The sequence below is a fragment of the Mustelus asterias genome, chromosome 25 (genome assembly GCF_964213995.1).
Source record: "Mustelus asterias chromosome 25, sMusAst1.hap1.1, whole genome shotgun sequence".
Classification (NCBI taxonomy): domain Eukaryota; kingdom Metazoa; phylum Chordata; class Chondrichthyes; order Carcharhiniformes; family Triakidae; genus Mustelus; species Mustelus asterias.
This window is the reverse complement of record NC_135825.1, coordinates 23,071,880-23,096,558: the sequence shown is the minus strand read 5'-3', so window position 1 is coordinate 23,096,558 and position 24,679 is coordinate 23,071,880. Positions and strand designations below refer to the sequence as shown.

At 42.9% G+C, this 24,679-nt stretch overlaps 1 protein-coding gene across 3 annotated transcripts in view; it reads left to right on the top strand.

The window, feature by feature from the left end:
* Positions 1-24,679, top strand: part of LOC144511865 (plexin-A2-like) — a 483,337-nt gene that overhangs the window by 43,097 nt on the left and 415,561 nt on the right. The window contains exons 2-4 of one of the 3 annotated variants that reach the window (XM_078242266.1): positions 9,053-9,158; positions 18,111-19,324; positions 22,732-22,914. In XM_078242266.1, the coding sequence (XP_078098392.1) occupies positions 18,155-19,324; positions 22,732-22,914 (1,353 nt within the window). In that variant the 5' untranslated portion in view covers positions 9,053-9,158; positions 18,111-18,154. The remainder of the gene's footprint in view (positions 1-9,052; positions 9,159-18,110; positions 19,325-22,731; positions 22,915-24,679) is intronic. The other 2 variants (XM_078242267.1, XM_078242268.1) reach the window with 2 other exon arrangements.

Below are 24,679 nucleotides of genomic sequence, written 5' to 3'. Positions count from 1 at the left end.
AGGTATTTTAAAATCTCCAAGGTCTTCTCTACATGTGATAAAGTGGTGATCAAGCAGCTGTCAAGACTGTTTCTTCCTTTAACTAGTTTATCATCTGAGGAAAAGACCTCTGAGGTTTTGGAAGCTTGTACGATTTTCATTACAGAAATGATCGTGGTGAAGGGTTGAGGCTTTCAAAAGGCAAACACCTCTCTCCTCCTGTCGTCTTTTTATGCTTTGACATACGCGAGTGCAGGATGGTTTTATTCTGTCTGCCAATCATCGATCATTGCTCCTCATTAATGGCCTGGGGGGGGATGCCATATGTCATTCACCGTTGCTTTTAGAAGTTTTCCCAAGTATTTCCTGTCGGTTGGAATGTCCTTTGAAGGCTTGTAAGGTTTCCAGGAAAGTTCATGATCTCAAAAGTGTTGATGAGGATGTTGTCTTTAAAAGGTTTAATCAGACCATACCTGGAGTACTGTGCATCATATCTTTGGAAGGCCTTGGAGAGAGTGCAGAGTAGATTTACCAGAATAATAACTGGACTACCAAGATTGGTTTTAATTTATTGTTGTCACATGTATTGGTATACAGTGAAAAGTATTGTTCCTTGAACACTATACAGACAAAGCACACCGTTCATAGAGAAGGAAAGGGGAGCGTGCCGAATGTAGTCATATATAGTCATATAGTCATATAGAATATAGTCATAGCTAGGGTGTAGCGAAAGATCAACTTAATGCGAGGTAGGTCCATTCAAAAGTTTGATGGCAGCAGGGAAGAAGCTGTTCCTGAGTCGGTTGGTACGTGTCCTCAGACTTTTGTATCTTTTTCCCGACGGAAGATGGTGGAAGAGAGTATGTCCGGGTTAAGATGGTTTAGATAGGAGAAGTGGTTAAATAAATTAGTCGTATTCTAGAAATTTAGAATGCCAGAAAATGATTTGAGCTATATTTTCAAGCTATAAAGGGGAATGCATAGGGTAACTAGAGAGAAACTGGAGGGGCATACAATAGAATTTAGAGCCAGATCTTTCAGGGTATCACTACGAAGCACTTTTATAGACCTGGGATCAATTCTGGCTCTGGGTAACTGTCTGTGTAGAGTTTGCATGTTCTCCTAGTGTCTGCATGGGTTTCCTCGGGTGCTCCAGTTTCCTCCACACTCCAAAGATGTGCAGGTCAAGGGGATTGGCCATGTTAAATTGCCCCTTAGTGTCAGGGGATTAGCAGGGTAAATGTGTGGAGTGACGGAGTTGGGGCCTGGGTGGGGTTGTTGTTGGTGCAGGCTCGATGGGCCGAATGGCCGCCTCCTACACCAGGGATTCTATGATTCTTCTGCAAGAGACCCAGCATGAACTGTCAATTGTTGATCATTAAGATTTTTTTTTGTTTAACCAAAGCTATTATGGGAGCTCGATCTTTTCTCCTTGGAGAGACGTAGGATGAGAGGAGACCTAATAGAGGTATATAAGATGTTGAGAGGCATAGATCGGGTGGACTCTGAGGCTTTTTCCCAGGGTGGAAATGGCTGCTACGAGAGGACACAGGTTTAAGGTGCTGGGGGGTAAGTACAGGGGAAATGTTAGGGGGATTTTTCTGTTTTTCACACAGAGGATGGTGGGCGAGTGGAATCGGCTGCCGTCAGTGGTGGTGGAGGCAAACTCAATAGGGTCTTTTAAGAGACTCCTGGATGAGTACATGGGACTTAATAGGATGGAGGGTTATAGGTAGGCCTAAAAGATAGGGATATGTTCGGCACAACTTGTGGGGCCGAAGGGCCTGTTTTGTGCTGTAGTTTTTCTATGTTTCTATATGGGACAATGAGGGGTATATGTAGTTACTCTTGTTCCCATGTTCCTGTTGTTTGTGCCATTTTAATGAATGGTCACAAGTGCATCAATGTACCTAAATTAATTTGAAGCCTCTTGGTCAGTTAAAATATCATTTGATCATTTATTGGATTATTTATGTAACAAATGCCATTTGTACTGATTTGAATATATTGATAAACAATTAGTAACAAAGAGCATTTTCTTTGTAAGGGAATCTCCCCATTAACATCTGACCTTAATCCAGATTGATAAATTTTACCAGAAAGCATTGTGGACATAACCCTGTTAAAGTTGTGGGAAGAAAAACCTTTGTCGCAGCTAGTCTTATTATCAAAAGGACCTCTGATTTTTGGTCCCTCGCTTTCAGCAACGTATTCCAGTGTGTAGTCTTATCCAATTCTCTCTTGTCAAGTCTCTCTCTTATGCCATTTAGTGTTGTTGTCTGTTGAGGTTTTGCCAATTGCTTAAGGAGGTGGTTTGTACTATGTTTGCGGACAAGAAAAATACATGCCATTATCGTTGACTTGATTGACTCTGCTTTCCTGGATTAAGCAATAACCTGTTTCTCACTTTGACTTTGTGTGGCATGGTGGCATAGTGGTTAGAACTGCTGCCTCTCAGCGCCAGAGACCCAGGTTCAATTCTGGCCTTGGGTGACTGTGATGTTTGCACATTCTCACCATGTCTGCGTGGGTTCCTTTCAGGTGTTCCGGTTTTCTCCCACAGTCAAAAGTGTGGGTAGGTATCTTGGCCATGGTAAATGTGCGGGGATATGGGGATGAGGTGGGGGGATGGGTCTGGTAAGATGCTCTTGCAGAGAGTTGGTACAGACTCGTTGCCGCACATACACGTGTATACACTCTCTCGGTTCTCTTCACCACCACCTCCTTTAGGTTGTTTCTAAAAATCCATTTGGTCAAATATTTGATCACCTGTTCTAATTGTTACATTCCAAAAAGATAGTGTAACCAGCTTTCACGCATTTTTAATAAGTATTTATTTAGAGTTATACACTACAAGCACATACCTCCTAACCTCCACAACCACAGTTTTAGCCTCTCTTTGGGCACGAGTGAATCCCCAATAAATGTCCGGCCTTGCATACAATTTAACCGCAAGGAATGTTCAATGAACACTGAAATCTCTGTAGCTCAATGTTCAGTTCTGTCTGATTAACACTCCTATGAAGTGTCTTGAGAAGTTAAAAGCAAAATATGTTATGAATCAAGATTTTAAATGGTTCTTTCTGACATCCAGATTTATGGAATCCTCCCCACGTTAATAACAAATAGCTATCTTAGTTACTGGAGCCTTCATTCATTAATGTTGGAATACAAGTGTACTTTGCCATAGCAGAACAGAGAATTTGCATTCAGTTTGAATATGTAGTATGTCTCCTTATTTCCTTAATCTGGCACGATGTCCAAAGAAACTCTCCGTGTTTATTTGGAAAAGTGTGATTAATGTTTAAATTTTTCAGAAGGAATCTTGAATACTGATAACCTCATTGGAAAAAGCAGCCTTCCCTGAGTCTGGATGTATCAGAGAGTTGAATTAACAGCAGCAGCAAGCTGTGGTGCTTCAGTTCAAGCTGTGAATGTTAATTTGGCTTTCTTACCCTATGGGGTTCAGTGGTTCTCCTCTGTCATCAGAACTCTCAGCTGAAGAAAGATATTTTTAGAATTGAACAGAAGGACTTGTTGCTTTTTGCCATTTTTTAAAAAGTAGTTTTGTCTCGTTTCAATTTCATACTTTACAAATCTGTGTTCTGTACCTCCTTTATTTTTTAAATACTTGACTGCATTGAAATCCTTGAGTCCTACCTGCTGAGAGCAGGCTGTTCAGTAGAACAGAGAATGAAGATGATAAAGTAGTTGCTACATGATACCAGGACTTATTCTGTAGGGCCTCTACATTGAGGTCCATCTTGAAACACAATTCCTGGTCTCTTTGCTGACCAGTTGCTGAAGGATACTTCAGAGTGCTGGACCATTTTGCAGCTTGGTCGACCTTCAGTCCGATGATGTGTTCACCCTACTCCCGTAGCCTCTGCATTTTCTCGCAGAGAAGTAGTGGCATGGTCTATATCATGTTGAACCCATAACCCAGTATGGTTAAAATTGAGCCCAGTAGGACAACGAATTCTGAAGTTGACAGAGATATTTTTAAGAATGGGTGTAATGGATAATTATTTTTCACTTACCCAGCCCTGGCAGATAGGGATTCAAGTTATGTCCCCACTGAAGCGGTAGTAATTACATAGAATTATATAGAAATTACAGTGCACCAGCAGGTCACTCCACTTAATGGAAGCAGGTGTCTTTTACTCTACGTGAGATTTCTCCCTGACTATTTCCATCTGACCCTATCAGCATATTCTCCTATTCCTTACTCCATCAGGTGCTTATCTGGTTTCACTTAAAGACATCTCTTCAATTCGCTCAACTATTCCATGTGCCAGTGCATTTTACTCTCTGGATAAAAGGACATGTGATTATTAGATGGTCAAGTAGGCTTCAAAATGAGGAAGAAACTGAAGCCATGCAGTAACTGCCAGATTTATGAAAAGGATTATAACTAATCACGTGCCCAAGTACTTATCCATTATAAGTATGTTTTGGCCAATTTAAAACACAGCTTTTGAAACTGTTATAATGTAAAAATGCAACTTGATCAGCCAAAACTAGGACTTGGAATGTGGGGTGTCAGCATTAAGAAATCGATAACTTTGTATATTTCTGTTTTTATCACTGTACATGGTTTTCTGGGGCTTAACTGTAACCTTGTATCCGAGGATAAGGGTCAATGTAAATAATGATTGTTCTTTCACATAAACCTTTCAGGTCCTCGGGATATACCAAAGCAGGTCATTCATTTTAAGTTAGAAGTAAAGTTAAAGCTTATTTATTAGTCACGAGTAAGGCTTACATTAACACTGCAATTAAATTACTGTTAAATTCCCCTAGTCGCCACACTCTGGCACCTGTTCAGGCCAGTGCACCCAACCAGCACGCCTTCCAGACTGGGAGGAAAGCGGAGCATCCGGAGGAAACCCACGCAGACACGGGGAGAATGTGCAAACTCCGCATAGACAGTGACCCAAGCCGGGAATTGAACCTGGGTCCGTGGCGCTGTGAAGCAGCAGTGTTTGCCACTGTACCACCGTGCTGCCCATATTGTTTTCTCTCTATCCTTCAGCTGTCTATAAATTGCTGCATCAAAGTTATATCTGATTACTCAATTCTGAAACTTGTCCCGCTTTAAATTATGTTCCTTCCATCTGATCGGCTCAATGCAAATGTATCAAATAAGATGGACTTGATGCAAATTTCTTTGTAATGAGAAGGTGAAACATACTGAAAATGTTCATGCAACATTGATTTCACTAATCCTCCAACTAGGGATTTTCACAGTAACTTCATTGCAGTGTTGATGTAAGCCTATTTGTGACACTAATAAATAAACTTTAAAAAAAAATTTTAAACTTTAAATAAAAGTTCGAGCATGGGTTTGATGTTTGTGTCAATAATATTGCCCATTGGGTTGTGTACAAATCAAAGGGACTTGGGTATGCTCTGTGCAGGAGTTTCTCATGGTGGATCAATGGTATTTAAATAGCCAAATTTTACAATACCTTTTCTGTCATGTGTGACAAAATCTACCAAGCTGTTTTACAAAATTAATTGAAGAAAACCGAGAGGCACATATGTTACCATATCAAATTTGTGAATTTATTTTAAAAAATGAATGTGTTGGTCTAAAATAGCTGAAATAAATTGCAGCTCACATGCTCATGTGTGTACACTCACATGCAAAGTCCAATTTCTACCTTGCACAAAGCATGCTGCACCACCACAACATCTTTAGGCACACTAGCCACTTCACTGTTAAACCATCCCAGCAACTTGTCTGTATCTATTGTCTGTGGTGAGAGATACTAGTTATATTATAGTATTATATACTGTAGTATGTATTATTAACAGACATTAACATGTGCACCTCAAAAACTGCATGAGTCAAAATATTCCAAATTTCTGTTTAGCTACTGTTTTCTTCCAACTGATTACAGATATCCAACAATGTTGGAAATAAGCCTTGCAATGTAATGATAAAGATTAATCTTTTGCATTGTGCTTAAATTTGTTCAGATCCTTTGAGTGCCATGTTTTTACCTGGAGATTTCAACCTGTCTGAACTAATTTTCTTTAACCTTTGCTCAAGTCCTCCAGCTTTGTTCTCCAAGGTAGGTGGCACTGCAGTGCTAATGTGTGTCATCCTAACTCATCTTCAAGCCACGTGCTGGTTGGCTTGTGCTAACATTGCCAACTCAATTACTGCCTCTTGATTTCCCCTGGGTTGCTGCAGGGAACAGTGTTGATGTTTCTTCTGCGCTTTCAAAAAAAATCTTATTTTAAAGACCACTTTTGAATTTCAAAGCTGACTGCCTGTGACCAGAGGAATCCAGCTTTGTCACTGGTTGCGGGGAGGGGGGGGGAGGAAATGTTTTTCCCAATAGGTGTTCTCCATGTTTACATGAGGAATGTTGTTTGTATCGCCTCAACCTGACCAGACCTTAAACTGCCATTAGCTGATGCATCCCAGTCCCAAGTTACTACAAACCCCATCATTCGATACTTTGCAAAACTCACCAACCATAGTTGAAGTTGCAAACCAAGGGTAACCACAATTGCTCCTCACCATGTATGATCCAAACCATTAGCTCCAACATCAGATCATGTGTATGTTGGATGGATTAACGTGATAAATGTGTGGGGACACAGGGATAAGATGGGGGAGAGGGCCTGGGTAAGATACTCAGAGTTGGTGCAGACTCAGTGGACTGAATGGCCTCCTCCTGCACTTGAGATTCTATGATACTATTCGTTCTTTTGCTCCTCCATTGATGACTGGACTTTCAGTGCCTCAGCCATGCTCTCTGGAAGAACTGCTCTAAAACCTCATCACCTTCACTTTCTGCATTCGCCTCCTGAATAGCTACCAGCTTTCAGTTATTCCTCTTAACTACTCCACTGCAGCTTGTCACCTCTTTGCCACTATCTGATGCTTTTCTCTATTAAAGTTGATATCTAAAGGTAAATTATTGCTGCTTTAAGCTTAAAAGCAAGAGCAGTGCCCTTTGTATACTGTATACGAACTGTTCTCCCACAATTGGAACAGGAATTCAACTGGAACAGGGCCTTTTTAGACATTTGAATGTTGACAGAGGAGTAAACTGTAGTTTGCAAATACTTTGGCACCAAAACCAGAGTTATATTTGTTTAAATGGTTACACAGGCTGCAATTATTTAATTTTAAGTTTATGATCTAAAAAAAAATGTTTAAATGAGCACCAAAGATGATGTGAATGCAAATCTTTCAGTGGATCTCTTGGAAATTATTCAGTTAGGGTGGCATGGTGGTTAGCACTGCCGCCTCACAGGGCCAGGGACCCGGGTTCGATTCCCGCCTTGGGTCACTATCTGCACATTCTCCCCGTGTCTGCATGGGTTTCCTCCAGGTGCTCCGGTTTCCTCCCACAGTCTGAACGACGTGCTGGTTAGGTGCATTGGTCATGATAAATTTCTCCCTCAATGTACTCAAACTGGACTGTGGCAACTTGGGGATTTTCACAATAACTTCATTGCAGTGTTAATATAAGCCTACTTGTGACACTAATAAATAAACTTTAAACTTAGTTTCTTAATGCAAAATGACCAGCTTTGCTGAACCACAGGACAAGAATCTATAAGTACCCACGTTGAAAGCAATAATGTGCATTTTTATTGTGCCTTTGATGGGGTAGAATGTTCCATGGCATTTCATGGGAGTGTTTCAAACAGAACTTGATCAGCAAAAAAAAAATTGATTAGGATAGGTAACTGAAACATGGTCAAAAGGGTAGATTTTAAGGAGAATATTGAGGGGGGGTGGGTGAGATAGAGATGCAAATATTTAGGGAGGGAATTCTATGCTTTGATTTGATTTATCATTGTCACATGTATTGGGATACAGTGAAAAGTATGCTTTACATACCGTTCATAGAGTACATAGGGGAGAAGGAAATGTGCAGGATACAGTGTTACAGTCATTGCTTGGGTGTCGAGTAAGATCAGCTCCTTATAAGGTAGGTTCTTTCAAAAGTCTGACAGCAGCAGGGAAGAAGCTGTTCTTGAGTAGGTTGGTACGTGATCTCTAACTTTTGTATCTTTTTCCCGATGGAAGAAGGTGGAAGAGAGAATGTCCAGGGTGCATGATGTCCTTGACTATGCTGGCTGCTTTTCTGAGGCAGCGAGAAGTGTAGACAGAGTCAGTGGATGGGCTCGTTTGCGTGATGGATTGGGCTAAAGCTTGAGATGTAGATGGTTGAGGACATGGCTGATGGTGATTATTGCAATGGCTGCATGGAAAAAAGTGGGAGACAATCAGGGGGTCCAAACAACAACAGAATGATAATTGAAGATTTGAACACCATTACAGTTGACCTGACATTATTTCCAATAAAAAGAAGAGCAGGGGAGTGATCCCCATAAACCTGGCTAATGTTTACGGGCTTCACAGTGGTTAGCATTGCTGCTTCACAGCGCCACAGAGACCTGGGTTCACTTCCAGCCTTGGGGTGACTGTCTTGTGTGGAGCTTGCACATTCTCCCCGTGTCTGCGTGGGTTTCCTCCGTGTGCTCTGTTTTCCCCCCCCCCCCCCACACTCCAAAAATGTGCAGGTCATGTTGATTAGCCATGCTAAATTGTCCCTTGGTGTCAGGGGGACTAGCAGCATAAATATGTGGGGTTGTGGGGATAGGGGCCTGGGTGGGATAGTTGTCGGTACAGGCTTGATGGGCCGAATGGTCTCCTGCACTGTAGGGTTCTATTTGCCAGGGGTTCTCTACCGTGGTCTACAGCAAGCCTACTTTCACTGGTCACTATGTGCATTGGAATTTTACTGCTTCATGTAGTACAAAATTTGCCCCATCGACAACTTCATAAATATGGCCTGAGCCATATCTTTAATGTAAGCCCTGCCATAATAAAGTAACTAAGCTGACCTCCATCCAAGGGCAGCCTCTTAGCATAGCACTTATCACCAGACTGAACGGGATGATCAAGAAGCCAGTAAAACTGACTGCAACATTTAACTGCGTCTGACTTCTCCAGCCGGCGTGTTTAAATATTTTGAGAGTTGAGATTGTTTGCTTTCCGCTACGCATTTCACAAAATTATTTTCTCTCTCATCTTCAGGTCGCCGGTAAGGCCGGGAGAACCAATAATTGGTTTACTTTGCAGTATGATAGAAAAGTAAGAACCCCTTCTCCTGACCTCTTGAAGTTTAAAAGCATTGTTTCCTGTGAGTATTTCATCCAATCTCAAAAATGGGCAAATCTACTTTCAAGCCATATTTGAACCAGCTGTGCTATAGTCAAATAAGGAAATAATTATGTCTGTCAGGTTTTTTTTTAAATAAAAAGCACTGCAGTTGAAATAGGCAATTGCTGATCATTGTACTTGGCTCAAGTAATCATTCTTTCAGGAGTTTTACTTGAGCAGTGTTTGGGGGAGGGAAAAACGTAAGACGCAGCAGAACAATTTAAACTGAAATGTCTCCAAACGCAGTTTTAGAACAAAATGGTTGTGTTTAGCTCTGAGCACTGACAGCATCCTGCCACGATTCGTGTTGCTTTTGCCACGAGCCAGATAATTTACTGATTGATGGCACTATAAACTTGCTTTTATAAAGATGACATTGAGAGTTTGACCCGATCCTGTCTGTGAGGGGACCTGGTCAATCTTTCAACTCCTGAGTCTTGATTAATGGGGAAAAGCAGGGTTTGAAGTTTGGTTGCAGCTGGTTAGAAACCAGTTTTGAATGACATGGGTTCCCACCTCCTGAGGATTCTGCTTGTCCGGTGGGCTCGGGAGGAGAGCTAAGTGCTATATTCTGACAGTGAACATGAGCTATAATTATCAGAAATAGAAAAGGAAAATTGTAACAGAACAGAGTGAATGACAAAAAAAAGGCAACCAGTTAGAAAAAAAAAGATGATGGCTTTTTTATTTTATTGAGCTTTTTAAATCTTTAATATAAGCCCCATCATAAAGTAACTAAGCTGCTCCTAGCATTGTAAAACAGATCCTGGCTGATTAAGCGGGCAGAAACTATGAAATTTGAAAATGAACCTCTAAAATTCCTTGGAAATGAGTCTAATAAACATGTTGTATACTCTGATCAGGAATTTTACGTGATGTGAATGAATGGAAAGTGTTCTTTGAGCATTGCATGTGATCCACATACAATTGCATTGTATGTTTGTCAGCTAGCAAGATGTAATACACCTCAAGAAATATTTCTCTATTCAAAGAATATACAACACACAACTGGACTATTCAGTCCATGATGTGGAGATGCCGGCGTTGGACTGGGGTAAACACAGTAAGAAGTTTAACAACACCAGGTTAAAGTCCAACAGGTTTATTTGGTAGCAAAAGCCACACAAGCTTTCGGAGCTGCAAGCCCCTTCTTCAGGTGAGTGGGAATTCTGTTCACAAACTGAGCATATGAAGACACAAACTCAATTTACATGAATAATGGTTGGAATGCGAATACTTACAACTAATCAAGTCTTTAAGAAACAAAACAACGTGAGTGGAGAGAGCATCAAGACAGGCTAAAAAGATGTGTATTGTCTCCAGACAAGACAGCCAGTGAAACTCTGTGGGGGTTACAAACAGTGTGCCATGAACCCAATACCCAGGTTGAGGCCGTCCCTTCTGATAATTTCTGATAATTCATGGCACACTGTTTGTAACCCCCACAGAGTTTCACTGGCTGTCTTGTCTGGAGACAATACACATCTTTTTAGCCTGTCTTGATGCTCTCTCCACTCACATTGTTTTGTTTCTTAAAGACTTGATTAGTTGTAAGTATTCACATTCCAACCATTATTCATGTAAATTGAGTTTGTGTCTTTATATGCTCTGTTTGTGAACAGAATTCCCACTCACCTGAAGAAGGGGCTTGCAGCTCCGAAAGCTTGTGTGGCTTTTGCTACCAAATAAACCTGTTGGACTTCAACCTGGTGTTGTTAAACTTCTTACTCTATTCAGTCCAGCCAGATTGTGTTGTTTATATACCTCATGTTTATCTCTCTGTTGGTACAGATATGTTTACTTGTACATTGTACCAGTCTCACTGGTATCAGAACGGTGAAAGGTACAAGTCCTGTATATGTCTGCTGGTCTCCTCATTGATGTTCAGTATACCTGAACTGCAGCCGGTAAAGGGGTGAGTCGGTCTGTGCCATCCGCAAACACATCACAGTTGTGTCGTTGGTCAGGCCAAAAGTACAAGAGGCGGCTGGATCTCGCACTTGGGGTGAATGGGATCAAAGGTTATGGGGGAAAAAGCAGGATTAGGCTATTTAGATAGATGATCAGCCATGATCATGAATGGCAGAGCAGGCTCGAAGGCCAAATGGCCTCCTCCTACTCCTATCTTCTATGTTTCTATGTACATGTGACTCTCCGCTATAGTGATCTTAGACCAGGTGTAAAATCCCAAATGCACAACCCCATTTGCAGAGGGATTAAGCCGAGGTATAAAAGTCACATGTAAGCCAGATCAGGATGGTAGGCCCCATGTCTAAAGGATGCTTGAGAAAGAGTTGGGATTTGAGTGCAACCTGACGGCCTACGTGGTTATTTCCTTATACTGGTTCCATTTCCCCTATAATTAAATTCATCGAATTCAGGTTTTCAAGGCACCGTGGTGAGATCCGAAACGGTGTGTCGGAATCGCATTATCAGATGGATTCTCAGGTCCTGACCCTGTGTTGTGTCGGCATCAGATGTCCGCATGGTTTCTGTGGGGCTAACCAATTAGTTGTCAGTGAGTGTGTGCAATTAAGGACAGTGGACAGCTCCTGAGGCTTTTCCTCCAGTAGAACAACTGTGTCTTGATGACCCACACAACAAATCCTTGCAGACTCCTCTTTGAGTTTGCTCTACGGCTGTCATATTAAAATTCTAAACCAGAATTGAGGTGAAATGTTCTGGTTTCTTCAAGCTCTTGTGTCGCTGCTTGCAGAGCTTCTGAAAATATTGATTTTTTTTTTTCTGATGGAAGCTTTTCAGCTGTTGAAATCCTCATTGATTATACATTCTGCTCAACCCAAAAACCTCTCTCCAGCAATTCCATTTTAAACTGGAGGATGTTTCAAATGCCATTTTTTTTTCTCTCTCTTGCCCAGCTACCATTGAAGGAAATTTCCAGCTGGTACAATAATCAGCTAGTTCCACAGTCTTCACACCCTCTGCTTGACGGCACTGTTTAACATCAGAGAGTCTGAATCCAAGCACGAGCTGGGCTCACCCTGAGTCGGCAAGACCAGCTGGCTACTGTAACAGATGGAAGCCTCTTTCACTGTTAGCTGGCTAGAGAGTGGCAGCACATCAACACCTTCCTAATGAAAATTAATGTGGCAGTGACAGAACTGAGACTGATTCACATCTGCAGGGAAGGTTCCCTCCGCCACTGTATGTAATTTTTGCCTTATTGAATGTCAAATTTTTTAGCTCATTGGATGGAACTTAATATCTGACTCTTGTGTATCAGTTCTTGCTCGGAAGAACAATAATTTTGTATTTTCAGATTTCCCATTGCATTGTGGGATAATAGCATGCAAATACTTCAACAGTGCAAAGTTTTTTATTCACTCGTGGGACTTGGGCATCACTGCCTAGCCAGCATTTATTGCCCATCCCTAATTGCCCTTATTCAGAGGGCAGTTGAAAGTCAACCACAATACTGTGGCTCCAGAGTCACCATGTAGGCCCGACCAGGTAAGGATCGTAGATTTCCTTCCCTGAACGACATTGCTGAACTAAATGGGTTTTTCCAACACTTGACAATGGTTTCCTTCGAATACAATGGTTTCATGGTCATCAATAGACTCTTAATTCCAGATTTTTTTTTATTGAATTCAAGTTGCACCACCTGCTGTGGTGGGATTCAAACTCAGGTCCTCAGAACATTCGCTGAGTTTTTGGATTAATAGTCCAGCGATAATACCATTAGGTCATCGCCTCCTTCTAATTTGATTCTGAACAGACTACAGCAAGATGTTTTATTCGACAAACATCAGGGCAATGGTTGAGATAGTGATAGGAAAGTGTTTTCAATTATGATTTTTATTTATTCTATCATGAGTTGTTGACAACAAAGAACAGTACAGCACAGGAAACAGGCCCTTCGGCCCTCCAAGCCTGTGCCGCTCCTTGGTCCAACTCGACCAATCGTTTGTATCCCTCCATTCCCAGGCTGCTCATGTGACTATCCAGGTAAGTCTTAAACGATGTCAGCGTGCCTGCCTCCACCACCCTACTTGGCAGCGCATTCCAGGCCCCCACCACCCTCTGTGTAAAAAACGTCCCTCTGATATCTGAGTTATACTTCGCCCCTCTCACCTTGAGCCCGTGACCTCTCGTGATCGTCACCTCCGACCTGGGAAAAAGCTTCCCACTGTTCACCCTATCTATACCCTTCATAATCTTGTACACCTCTATTAGATCTCCCCTCATTCTCCGTCTTTCCAAGGAGAACAACCCCAGTCTACCCAATCTCTCCTCATAGCTAAGACCCTCCATACCAGGCAACATCCTGGTAAACCTTCTCTGCACTCTCTCTAACGCCTCCACGTCCTTCTGGTAGTGCGGCGACCAGAACTGGACGCAGTACTCCAAATGTGGCCTAACCAGCGTTCTATACAGCTGCATCATCAGACTCCAGCTTTTATACTCTATACCCCATCCTATAAAGGCAGGCATACCATATGCCTTCTTCACCACCTTCTCCACCAGTGTTGCCCCCTTCAAGGATTTGTGGACTTGCACACCTAGGTCCCTCTGTGTTTCTATACTCCTGATGACTCTGCCATTTATTGTATAACTCCTCCCTACATTATTTCTTCCAAAATGCATCACTTCGCATTTATCCGGATTAAACTCCATCTGCCACCTCTCCGCCCAATTTTCCAGCCTATCTATATCCTGCTGTATTGCCCGACAATGCTCTTCGCTATCCGCAAGTCCAGCCATCTTCGTGTCATCCGCAAACTTGCTGGTTACACCTTCTTCCAAATCATTTATATATATCACAAATAGCAGAGGTCCCAGTACAGAGCCCTGCGGAACACCACTGGTCACAGACCTCCAGCCGGAAAAAGACACTTCGACCACTACCCTCTGTCTCCTGTGGCCAAGCCAGTTCTCCACCCATCTAGCCACTTCTCCTTGTATCCCATGAGCCTTAACCTTCTTAACCAACCTGCCATGTGGGACTTTGTCAAATGCCTTACTGAAATCCATATAGACGACATCCACGGCCCTTCCTTCATCAACCGTTTTTGTCACTTCCTCAAAAAACTCCACCAAATTTGTAAGGCACGACCTCCCTCTTGCAAAACCATGCTGTCTGTCACAAATGAGATTGTTCCGTTCTAAATGCACATACATCCTGTCTCTAAGAATCCTCTCCAACAACTTCCCGACCACGGACGTCAAGCTCACCGGCCTATAATTTCCTGGGTTATCCCTGCTACCCTTCTTAAACAACGGGACCACATTCGCTATCCTCCAATCCTCAGGGACCTCACCCGTGTCCAAAGAAGCGACAAAGATTTCCGTCAGAGGCCCAGCAATTTCATCTCTCGTCTCCCTGAGCAGTCGAGGATAGATGCCATCAGGCCCTGGGGCTTTGTCAGTTTTAATGTTCCCTAAAAAACCTAACACTTCCTCTCTTGTAATGGAGATTTTCTCTAATGGGTCAACACCTCCCTCCGGGAAGACACTCCCGGTTAACACGCCCCTCTCCTTCGTGAATACCGATGCAAAGTATTCATTTAGGATCTCCCCTATTCCCTTGGGTTCTAAGCATAATTCCCCTCCTTTGTCCCTGAGAGGTCCGATTTTCTCCCTGACAACTCTTTTGTTCCTAACGTATGAATAGAATGCCTTAGGATTCTCCTTAATCCTGCCTGCCAAGAACATCTCGTGACCTCTTTTTGCCCTTCTAACTCCCCGTTTGAGTTCTTTCCTACTCTCTCTGTATTCTTCCAGAGCTCCATCTGTTTTCAGTTGCCTGGACTTAACGTACGCATCCCTTTTCATTTTAATCAGATCCTCAATTTCCCTGGTTATCCACGGCTCTCGAATCCTACCTTTCCTATCTTTCCTTTTTACAGGCACATGCCTATCCTGCAGCCTTATCAATAGTTCCTTAAAAGACTCCCACATGCCAGACGCGGACTTACCCTCGAACATCCTCTCCCAATCAACATCCACCAATTCCTGCCTAATCCGGCTATAGTCAGCCTTCCCCCAATTTAGCACCCTGCCCGTAGGACAGCACTCATCCTTGTCCATTACTATCCTAAAGTTAACAGAGTTGTGGTCACTATTTGCCACATGTTCCCCTACCGAAACTTTGACGACCTGACCGGGCTCATTTCCCAGAACTAGGTCCAGTATAGCCCCCTCTCTAGTCGGGCTATCTACATACTGTTCCAAAGAACCTTCCAGTACGCATTTTACAAATTCCTCCCCGTCTGGACCCCCAGCTCTAAGCACTTTCCAGTCTGTGCCAGGGAAATTAAAGTCCCCCACTACAACAACCCTATTTTTTCTGCACCTATCCAGAATCTCCTGACATATCCTTTCCTCCACTTCCCGTGGGCTGTTGGGTGGTCTGTAGTACACCCCCAGCATAGTGACTGCACCCTTCCTGTTTCTGAGTTCCACCCACAGCGACTCAGTACATGACCCCTCTAAGTTGTCTACCCTCTGCACCGCGGTAATATGCTCCTTAACTAATATCGCTACTCCCCCACCTTTTTTAGCCCCTCCTCTGTCTCGCCTAAAACACTTATACCCCGGAGTATTCAGCTGCCAGTCCTGTCCTTTTAACCAAGTTTCCGTCACCGCAACCACATCCAAATTCCGCATAAGCATTAAGGCCCTAAGTTCGTCTGTTTTACCCGTTACACTCCTCGCATTGAAGCAGATGCACTCCAGACCTCCAGGCCCACTCAGGTCATCCTCCTCCAGAGTGCTCCTCTTCTTAGCTAGCCTTGCCCTGGCCCCCAGCTCAACCCCAGCCTCAGTATTTACTGACCTACTGTTTTGTTCCCCACCCCCCTGCCCACACTAGTTTAAATCCTGCCAAAACACTCTAGCAAAACTCCCAGCCAGGATATTTGCTCCCTTCCAGTTGAGGTGTAACCCATCCTTCCTGAACAGTTGCCATCCTGACTTGAAGATTTCCCAATTATCTATGAATTTAAAACCCTCCCTCTTGCACCAGTCCTTTAGCCACGCGTTCAACTGTAGAATCTCCCTGTTCCGAGCCTCACTTGCACTAGACACTGGGAGCAGTCCAGAGATTGCTACCCTGGAGGCCTTACATTTTAGCCTCGCACCCAACTCCCTGAATTTCTCTCATATGACCCCCCTGCTCTTCCTACCTACATCATTTTCACCAATGTGTACAATCACATCCGTTTGACTACCTTTTTAAAATATGCTTCCTACCCTCTCGGAGACATCCAGTACCCCGGCACCAGGGCGGCAGACTACCATCCTGGATTCTCGTTCACTCCCACAGAACTGCCTGTCCGTGCCTCTAACAATTGCGTCCCCCACAACTATCGCTCTCCTAAACCCCTTCTTTCCCTTCCGGACCCCTGAGCCTGTCTCCGCGGAGACGATCTGTTCCTCATGGCTTACCCCTGGAGGGTCATCCCCCTCCACAGAATCCAAAACAATATACCTATTTTGGAGGGGGACAACCACAGGGGATCCCTCCACAGGCTGCTCACTCCCTTCCCTTCTCCCATCTGTTGCCCATCCCTTTCTTTTATGGGAGACTGCCACTGGGGTGCTTTCTGGCACATCACCCTTCTGACTATTACCCCTCCCAACTGTGACCCACGTGTCTTCCTTCCGAGACCCTGGTGTCACTACCTGACTATAACTTCTATCTATTAATATCTCATTTTCCCTAACTAAACTGAGTTCATCGAGCCTCAGCTCCAGCTCCCTTACAAGATCCTTCAGGAGTTGCAGTTCCACACATCTGGTACAGATATGGACTTCCGGGAGGCAAGTTGTCTCCAGGAACTCCCACATCCCACACCGAATGCAGTATACTGGCCTCCCACTCATACCAGCCATGTCCTTTTTAGTTTTTGGGAGATAAAACAAAAAAGGGGGTGTAACAGAAGAAAAACAAACAACCTTCCTCGCCTTCGCCTAAGCCCTGTGAGCCAAAGCCCTTATAGCTCACACTCTGCTTCCCACACACTCCACTGCCAGCTCCCGACGCTGCCCGCTGTATACTGCAGCCTACCTTTTATACTTCACGCGCTTAAAAAACCCTTCCCAGACTCCTTAGCAGCCCACTTCCAGTTTTCACTTTAAACTTAAAATTCTACTGCAAAAGTAAAGGCCAAAAAAAAAACACACACTTAGCTGACTAATTAAATAAATAAACAATTCAATTAATCTCTCACCAGCACTGCTGCCTCTAATCACTCCCTCTCAGCTTGCTCCAATGGAACAATGAGGGGGAACCTCCCAGGTAACTGACTTTTAAAGTTAAAATAAAAACCCTTCCCAGACTCCTTAGCAGCCCACTTCCAGTTTTCACTTTAAACTTTAAACATCACTGGCAAGGCCAGCATTTCTTGCTCACCCCTAATTGCCCCTCAACTGAATGGCTTGCTAAATTATTTCAGAGCTCAGTTAAGAGTCTACCATCGTGCTATGGATCTGAAGTCACATGATAACCAGACCAGGTAAGGAAGGCGGGCTTCCTTTCCTAAAGGACATTCGTGAATCAGATGGGTTTTTTATGGCAATTAGTGATAGCCTCAATTTTGCCCTCGAGTACATTTCGAAACCAGGTACACTGCTCATTCATGGCCACTTTAATTACCTTTTACATAAATCCTCCTGAGGCTCCCCTTTAATTATCATAGCTCTTCTTTCTTACATTGCAGTGCTTGCCTTGCTGCAGTGCCACAAGATTTTACATGTTTGGGAGTGGGGACTCCCTCCATGTGGCGTTGTCTCGGAAAATGGGTTGGGAATGGGTGGTAGACGGAAGTCCATGATGCAATTAAAGCAGTGATGTTGTCTCAAAGGAAAACCAAGCCCAACCTTTTCATTCTCAAATATGTTTATATTTAATATATTTGACATGTTATGACATTTTGTATACTCACTTATCATGTGGTTTGCCTTTCAGAGCCATGTAAACATCTGACAGATTGGAATTAAGTACTTCTTGCAATGAAACCGAGGAAAGGGTGTCCCAAAATGTCGACCTTTGTGGTTCTTCTCGCCATCCTCATCATTGCCCTTACGCGGTCCTCGTGGAGCAGCAAGGAATACATCAACTTTCCCATCCAAAATCGGGACTGGACGCTCAACCACTTGGCTGTTCATAGTATAACAGGGAATGTTTATGTTGGAGCTGTCAATTGGATTTACAAACTATCAAGCAACCTAACATTGTTATTGAAGCATGAAACCGGTCCAGAAGAGGACAACAAATCCTGCTATCCTCCGTTGATTGTTCAGCCTTGTAATGAGCCCCTAACAATGACTAACAACGTGAACAAATTGCTTCTTATTGATTACTCTGAGAATAGGTTGCTGGCCTGTGGGAGTCTCTTTCAGGGAGTCTGCAAGCTCTTGCGATTGGATGACCTCTTTATATTGGTGGAGCCTTCACATAAGAAGGAACACTATCTGTCAAGTGTTAACGAAACGGGGACAATGTATGGTGTAATTGTGTCATCGGAGGGATCGGACAGCAAGCTCTTTATTGGGACTGCAGTGGATGGCAAGCAAGACTATTTTCCAACTATCTCCAGCCGGAAATTGCCACAGGATCCTGAATCTTCTGCTATGTTTGATTACGTGCTGCACAGTGACTTTGTTGCTTCCTTGATTAAAATTCCTTCGGACACCCTGGCTATGGTGTCTCACTTCGACATATTCTACATCTATGGTTTCAGCAATGGAAATTTTGTGTATTTCTTAACTGTGCAGCCAGAAACTGAAGGAGTCACTGGGTCAACAAATGATCAGTTCTACACCTCCAGAATTGTGCGATTATGCAAAGAAGATCCCAAATTTCATTCCTATGTTTCACTCCCTATCGGCTGTGTAAAGAATGGAATCGAGTATCGTCTTTTGCAAGCTGCGTACTTGTCTAAACCTGGCAGTGTGTTGGCGAGATCTTTAAATATATCTACGGACGATGATGTTTTGTTCACCATATTCTCCAAAGGTCAGAAGCAGTATAAGCACCCACCGGATGAGTCGGCACTCTGTGTGTTTGTTGTGAAATATATAAATCAGCAGATAAAGGACAGACTGCAGTCCTGTTACCGTGGTGAAGGGAATCTGGAACTGAACTGGTTACTAGGAAAGGATGTCCGCTGTACCCATGCAGTAAGTCTCCCCATCCCCTTGCTAATTTAAATTTTGTTTAAATACCACTGAAAACCTATTTGCTTTGCTCATACAAACATAAGAGTAAGTTTTGCATTGATAGAACAGCTTTCACAACCTTGATGTCCCAAAGCACTTGTACCAAACGGACCATTTTTGAAGTGTAGTTGCCATTGCAATGCAGGAAGTATGGCAGCCAATTTGAGCACAGCTAGGCCCCACAACAGCAATAAGATGACCAACTAATCTGATTTTGTGAAGCTGACTGAGGGTTAACATTGGCCAAGACACCAAGCGAGCACCCATGAGATTCCTTAAATCACAGAATTGTTATGGCGCAGAAGGAGGCCATTTGGCCCATCATTTCTGTACCAGCTTTGATTCTTCGAATCAAACCATGGGATCTTCTATATCCACCTGAGAGGATGACTGGGGGGCTAGGTTTAATGTGTCATCTGAAAGATAACACCTGCGACAGTGTATCTTTCCCTCAGTATTGCACTGGAATGTTAGCCTACATTTTGTGCTCAAGAATATTTCTAAGTCAGGTAGGCGACAGATGGTGTTAATCTAGGCTAGATTTTTAAAATATATATATCATGGAAATAATAAAGGAATTGAAACTGTCTTGCCGCACCTTACTTTAGAATGAAAGTCAAGACTATGAAAAGGGCCCACAAATATTGGGGATAAAGTTATGAAGGGAAAACTATATCCATTGGTTGGTTGATAACTAGAAGACATAACAAAATGTAGTGAAAGGTTAAAAAAATTGTTTTTAGCATTAATAAGGATTTGTGAGGATATGGATCACCCTACTGGGTGGGGGAAGTAAAGAAAAAAACCTGTGTTCAGCAGGATCTATCATTTTGAAAAAATAAATGGATACATATTTTAGAAACAAAATTGGAAGTATTTTGGAAAAGATAGGGGAAGTATAAGTTTGGGTTGAACAATGTGTGTAATTCTTATAGAACATGGAAAATAACCTTTTGTCGATTATTTATTTTTAGTGAATGTTTTTAATGTTAATGCTGCTATTCTTCATCCGAGTGTCATTTGATTGTTTTCTAGAGGTGTCGCTGCACCATGGCATAGAATGGCAGGAAATAAATATGTGCTTGTGTCAGATAGTGAATTCTCGATCTCATTGAGGCCTTATCATGTGAGGCATTTGTATTTAAATTGAGGTTAGGAGCTTCCTCTTAGGAAATTGGAGAACTTCCAGTAACCTCTTTGTGACTGATCGCAAAGTCACCTGGCAAAGATATAACAGCATGTCATCTAGAATCATACAGCACAGAAGAGGCCCTTTGGCCCATCGAGCCTGTACCGACACATTAGAAACACCTGAACTCCCACCTAATCCCATCTGCCAGCACTTGGCCCATAGCCCTGAATGTTATGATGTGCCAAGTGCTCATCCAGATACTTTATAAAGGATGTGAGGCAACCGGACTCTACCACCCTCCCAGACAGCACATTCCAGACTGTCACTACCCTCTGGGTAAAAAGTTTTTTGCTCACATCCCCCAAAAAATCTGTTGCCCCTCACCTTGAACCGATGTCCCCTCATGACTGACCCTTCAACTCGGGGAGCAGTTGCTCCTTATCCATTCTGTCCATGGCCCTCATAATCTTATACATCTCGATCAAGTTCCCCCTCAGTCTTCTCTGCTCCAACGAAAATAACCCAAGCCTACGCAACCTTGCATCCCAGGCAGCATCCTGGTGGATCTCCTCTGCACCTCCTCCAGTGCAATCACATCTTTTCCAATGTACCAGCCTTTTTAGCACCAGAGTGAAAGCATGTATGTGCTTATGTGGAGAGAGAAGGGAGTGTATTAGCATCAAAAAGGAAGTTTTATTTATGTACGGGTGCAGTGTGTCAAATCCAGCTGTCTGAAAATCAGACATTTTTATAAGCTGCCATGCATGAATTTTAATTAATGATTAAAACAAGTTACCAGCTTGTTCGGCTGCAAGCTGCACTGGCAGGGTGGCGTGGCAGACCAGTAATCTGCTCAGAGTGGCCCGAGTGACCCTTGACCCCCAACCTAATCTGGTTTGGTCGAAACTGCCTAAACCGATAACAGGCGAGATCTGAAATCTGGCACGGACTCTGTCTTGAAGTTGCTGCTTTTGAGGCGCTGGACCTGTACATCTTCACATCACTTTTCTTTACACCAGAAATAAATAGCAGTTTGCATTAACACACCAGGTTTAACAAAAGTAAGCAGTTGGCCCAATCCTGAATGTGTCACAAACCGGTCAAATGTATTTTTTTTATTCATTCAGTGGATATGGATGTCGCTGGCTAGGCCATCATTTATTGCCCTTGAACTGAGTGGCTTACTGGGCCGTTTCAGTGGGCAGTTAAAAGTCAACCACATTTGTAGGTCTGTAGGTCAGACCAAGTAAGATTGGCAGATTTCCTTCCCTCAAGGACTTGATGAACCAGATGGGTTTTTGCATTTAATCCCAGATTTCTCTGCCGTGGTGGTGTAGTGGTATTCTCACTGGACTAGTAATACAGAGACCCAGTCTCTGTACCAGGGTTCAAATCCCGTCACGGCCTATGATGTTTGAATTCAATAAAAATCTGGAATTAAAAGTCTAAAGATGACCATGAAATTGTTGATTGTCAGGAAAAACCCATCTGGTTCACTAATGTCCTTGAGGGAAGGGAATCCACCATCCTTACCTTGTCTGGCTCTGGATCCACAGCAACATGGTTGACTCTTAACTGCCCTCTTAAGGGCAATTAGAGATGGGCAATAAATGCTGGCTCAGCCAGCGGTGTCCACATCCTTTAAAATAACGTTTTTAAAGTATGCTTTCAACTGAACAATGCTGCAAATCCCAGCTGATATTTAGTTAAGATATGCAGTTCATATGTACTTATACTTCGAGACCAGCAAGCAACACTTCAAATAAACACTTGCTAATAATAACGATCTGAGGGGTTAGCTACCTCCCAAATATAAATATGCAATCTCAAAAAAAAATTAGATCTGTTAATGCTCTGGATCGCAATGTGTTTTTAGCCCTCTTATCAGAATTCACTTGCTAGGCTGAGTGTGAAAAGTGGTCTGTGATGAATCTGACACTTGCTTCTCCTCTCGAGGAATTTGCTTGCTGCATCCCCAGATGGCATTGTTGAGATTGAGTAGCCGCTGAGATTGAGTACTTGTTGTGTTTCAAATGTGAAGTTATGTCCTGTCACTTCACGAGACAGCACACTGTAACATCGGTGTACTGCATCATTTCATTGACCTCTCGAAGGATATCTTCCTCTCAATTTTTCACAGAAAATCAATTTGGGAGCAAATCTTCAATGTATCCTATTTAGTGGGAGTCTCATGAATGAATTATCGCAACCTGAGACCTTGTTTTCTTCCTTACAGCCAGTCCCAATTGACGATGACTTTTGTGGATTGGATATAAACCAACCCCTTGGGGGCTCTGTGCTTGTGGAAGGCATTACAGTTTTCACCGAAGATAGGGACCGCTTGACATCTGTGGCATCCTACGTCTACAATGATCACTCTGTGGTTTTCGTAGGAACTAAAAGTGGGAGACTTAAAAAGGTAAAATTGAATGTCCAGTTTCAAATGTTCTGGGATTTCTCACTGACTAGGACAATGGAACGAGCCTCAATATAGCGGACAAATTTCAAACAGAGATTTGATTTTCTCGAGTTGCCAAAAAATCCTTCCTGCTGAAACTTTTCCTTGTTTCAGAATGAGCAGAATGTGATGTGATATTTGTGGGCAGGTTTTTATTTAAGTAAAGGCAATTCAGCCAGGGATCAATGCGGTACCGTAATGAATTAACAGTGATTATCTGAGGAGTGTGACCCTGTCAGTTAGAGAAAGCTGAGAAGCAATGACCCAGAATAAAAAGATATATTTTATTAAATATTAAACAGCCAAGATCTATTCTCTTTGCAGATGCTACCTGACCTGCTATGTGTTTGGTATCAAAACATCTTGTCTAGCACTTCCTGAACTGGGTTTATACACTTTAGAAAGTCTGGTGTAATCACCGTTGACTTATTTTGACACAGTGGATCAATAGATATTTCCCAGCAGATTCCATTCATTCTCAATTCTTCATGCGAGTATTAAATGTGAAATGTTCACATTTATCCTGTCTCCACAAGAGTTCCGATATAAATTGTACAAATATACTTCAAGGAAGGGAATCTCCTTAGCGCACTTCTCTGGGGGTCACTTACTAATATAAATGATCAAAAATGTTTTTAAATGTCATTATTGATGTTTGCTATTAGTAGTGCTTCAGCACCAAGTGACCTTCAACTTTTTTTTACCGGCTTCAACCTGGCTAAGATCTGTAGAAGCTTATTTGCTTGTTTCACATTGCAATGAAGCAACATAGAGGGGATATAGTGTGTGGGTTCACGTGCTGCTTATATTTGTCGCTATGTTTTATTTCCAAGTTGTAGAATGGGCAAAAGTGTAAAATCTGTATTTCTCCAAAGTAAGATCTACCCATTCTGTGCTAGCTTCTCAATAGAAGGAATAGCGGAGTTTTAATAATTAGTTAGGAGCTGCTGCAACTGGCATGAAAATGAGCACTTCAACTGTGAATTACAGGTTACTTTGGCCTTCATCCCATCTTGTGTTCACCTCCTCCTTTTTCTCCCCCCACCCAGTCCCTGTTACAAATCCATGCCAGTCCATACTAACCAGTTATTTGGCAGGAAATTCAAAGGCTTGGAAAGGTTATTTCCATCATCAGTGTAAGGTCTACCATTTGAAGGAAGTTTGTTTTCTATTATATGTGGAATAATGAGGAGATTTGAATGGCCGGTGTTTGAATGCTTAGCACCAGAGGCAGAGGCTTTCTTTGGCTGTCCTCCTGTGGGCCAGCTGCTCCCTCTGTGGTGACACAGGATGAAGTTGAAGGGGTCACATATAAGGGAATTTGGAGGGGGTGGACATTCACTTAGTCCTAAGTGGATGACTTAGAGGTATCCAGATGCTGCTGCTCCTTCTCTTGGGTGCTTGAGGGCCCTGGCCTGACTCCTTGAGGAGACCAAGCACCTGAAGGGAGATAGAGGTGCCCTTGATGGGCTGAATGGCCTCCTTTTGCACTGTAGGGATTCTATGATTCCATGATTCTATGAACTAAGAAATGAGTGCTTTCCTCCAGTCTTCTCATGCTTTCTTCAGTTGTGTCTGATCTGTTTCTGCTCAGAGGATAGCATGTTCAAGAGAAGTTGCATGTCATGTGGATTGGAGCAGGTTAATTCTTCTTGCCTCTTCCTGGAAGATAACCCACATTTGTGGCAGGTCATCACTGATGTGAATTGGGCAGGACGTTTGTGGG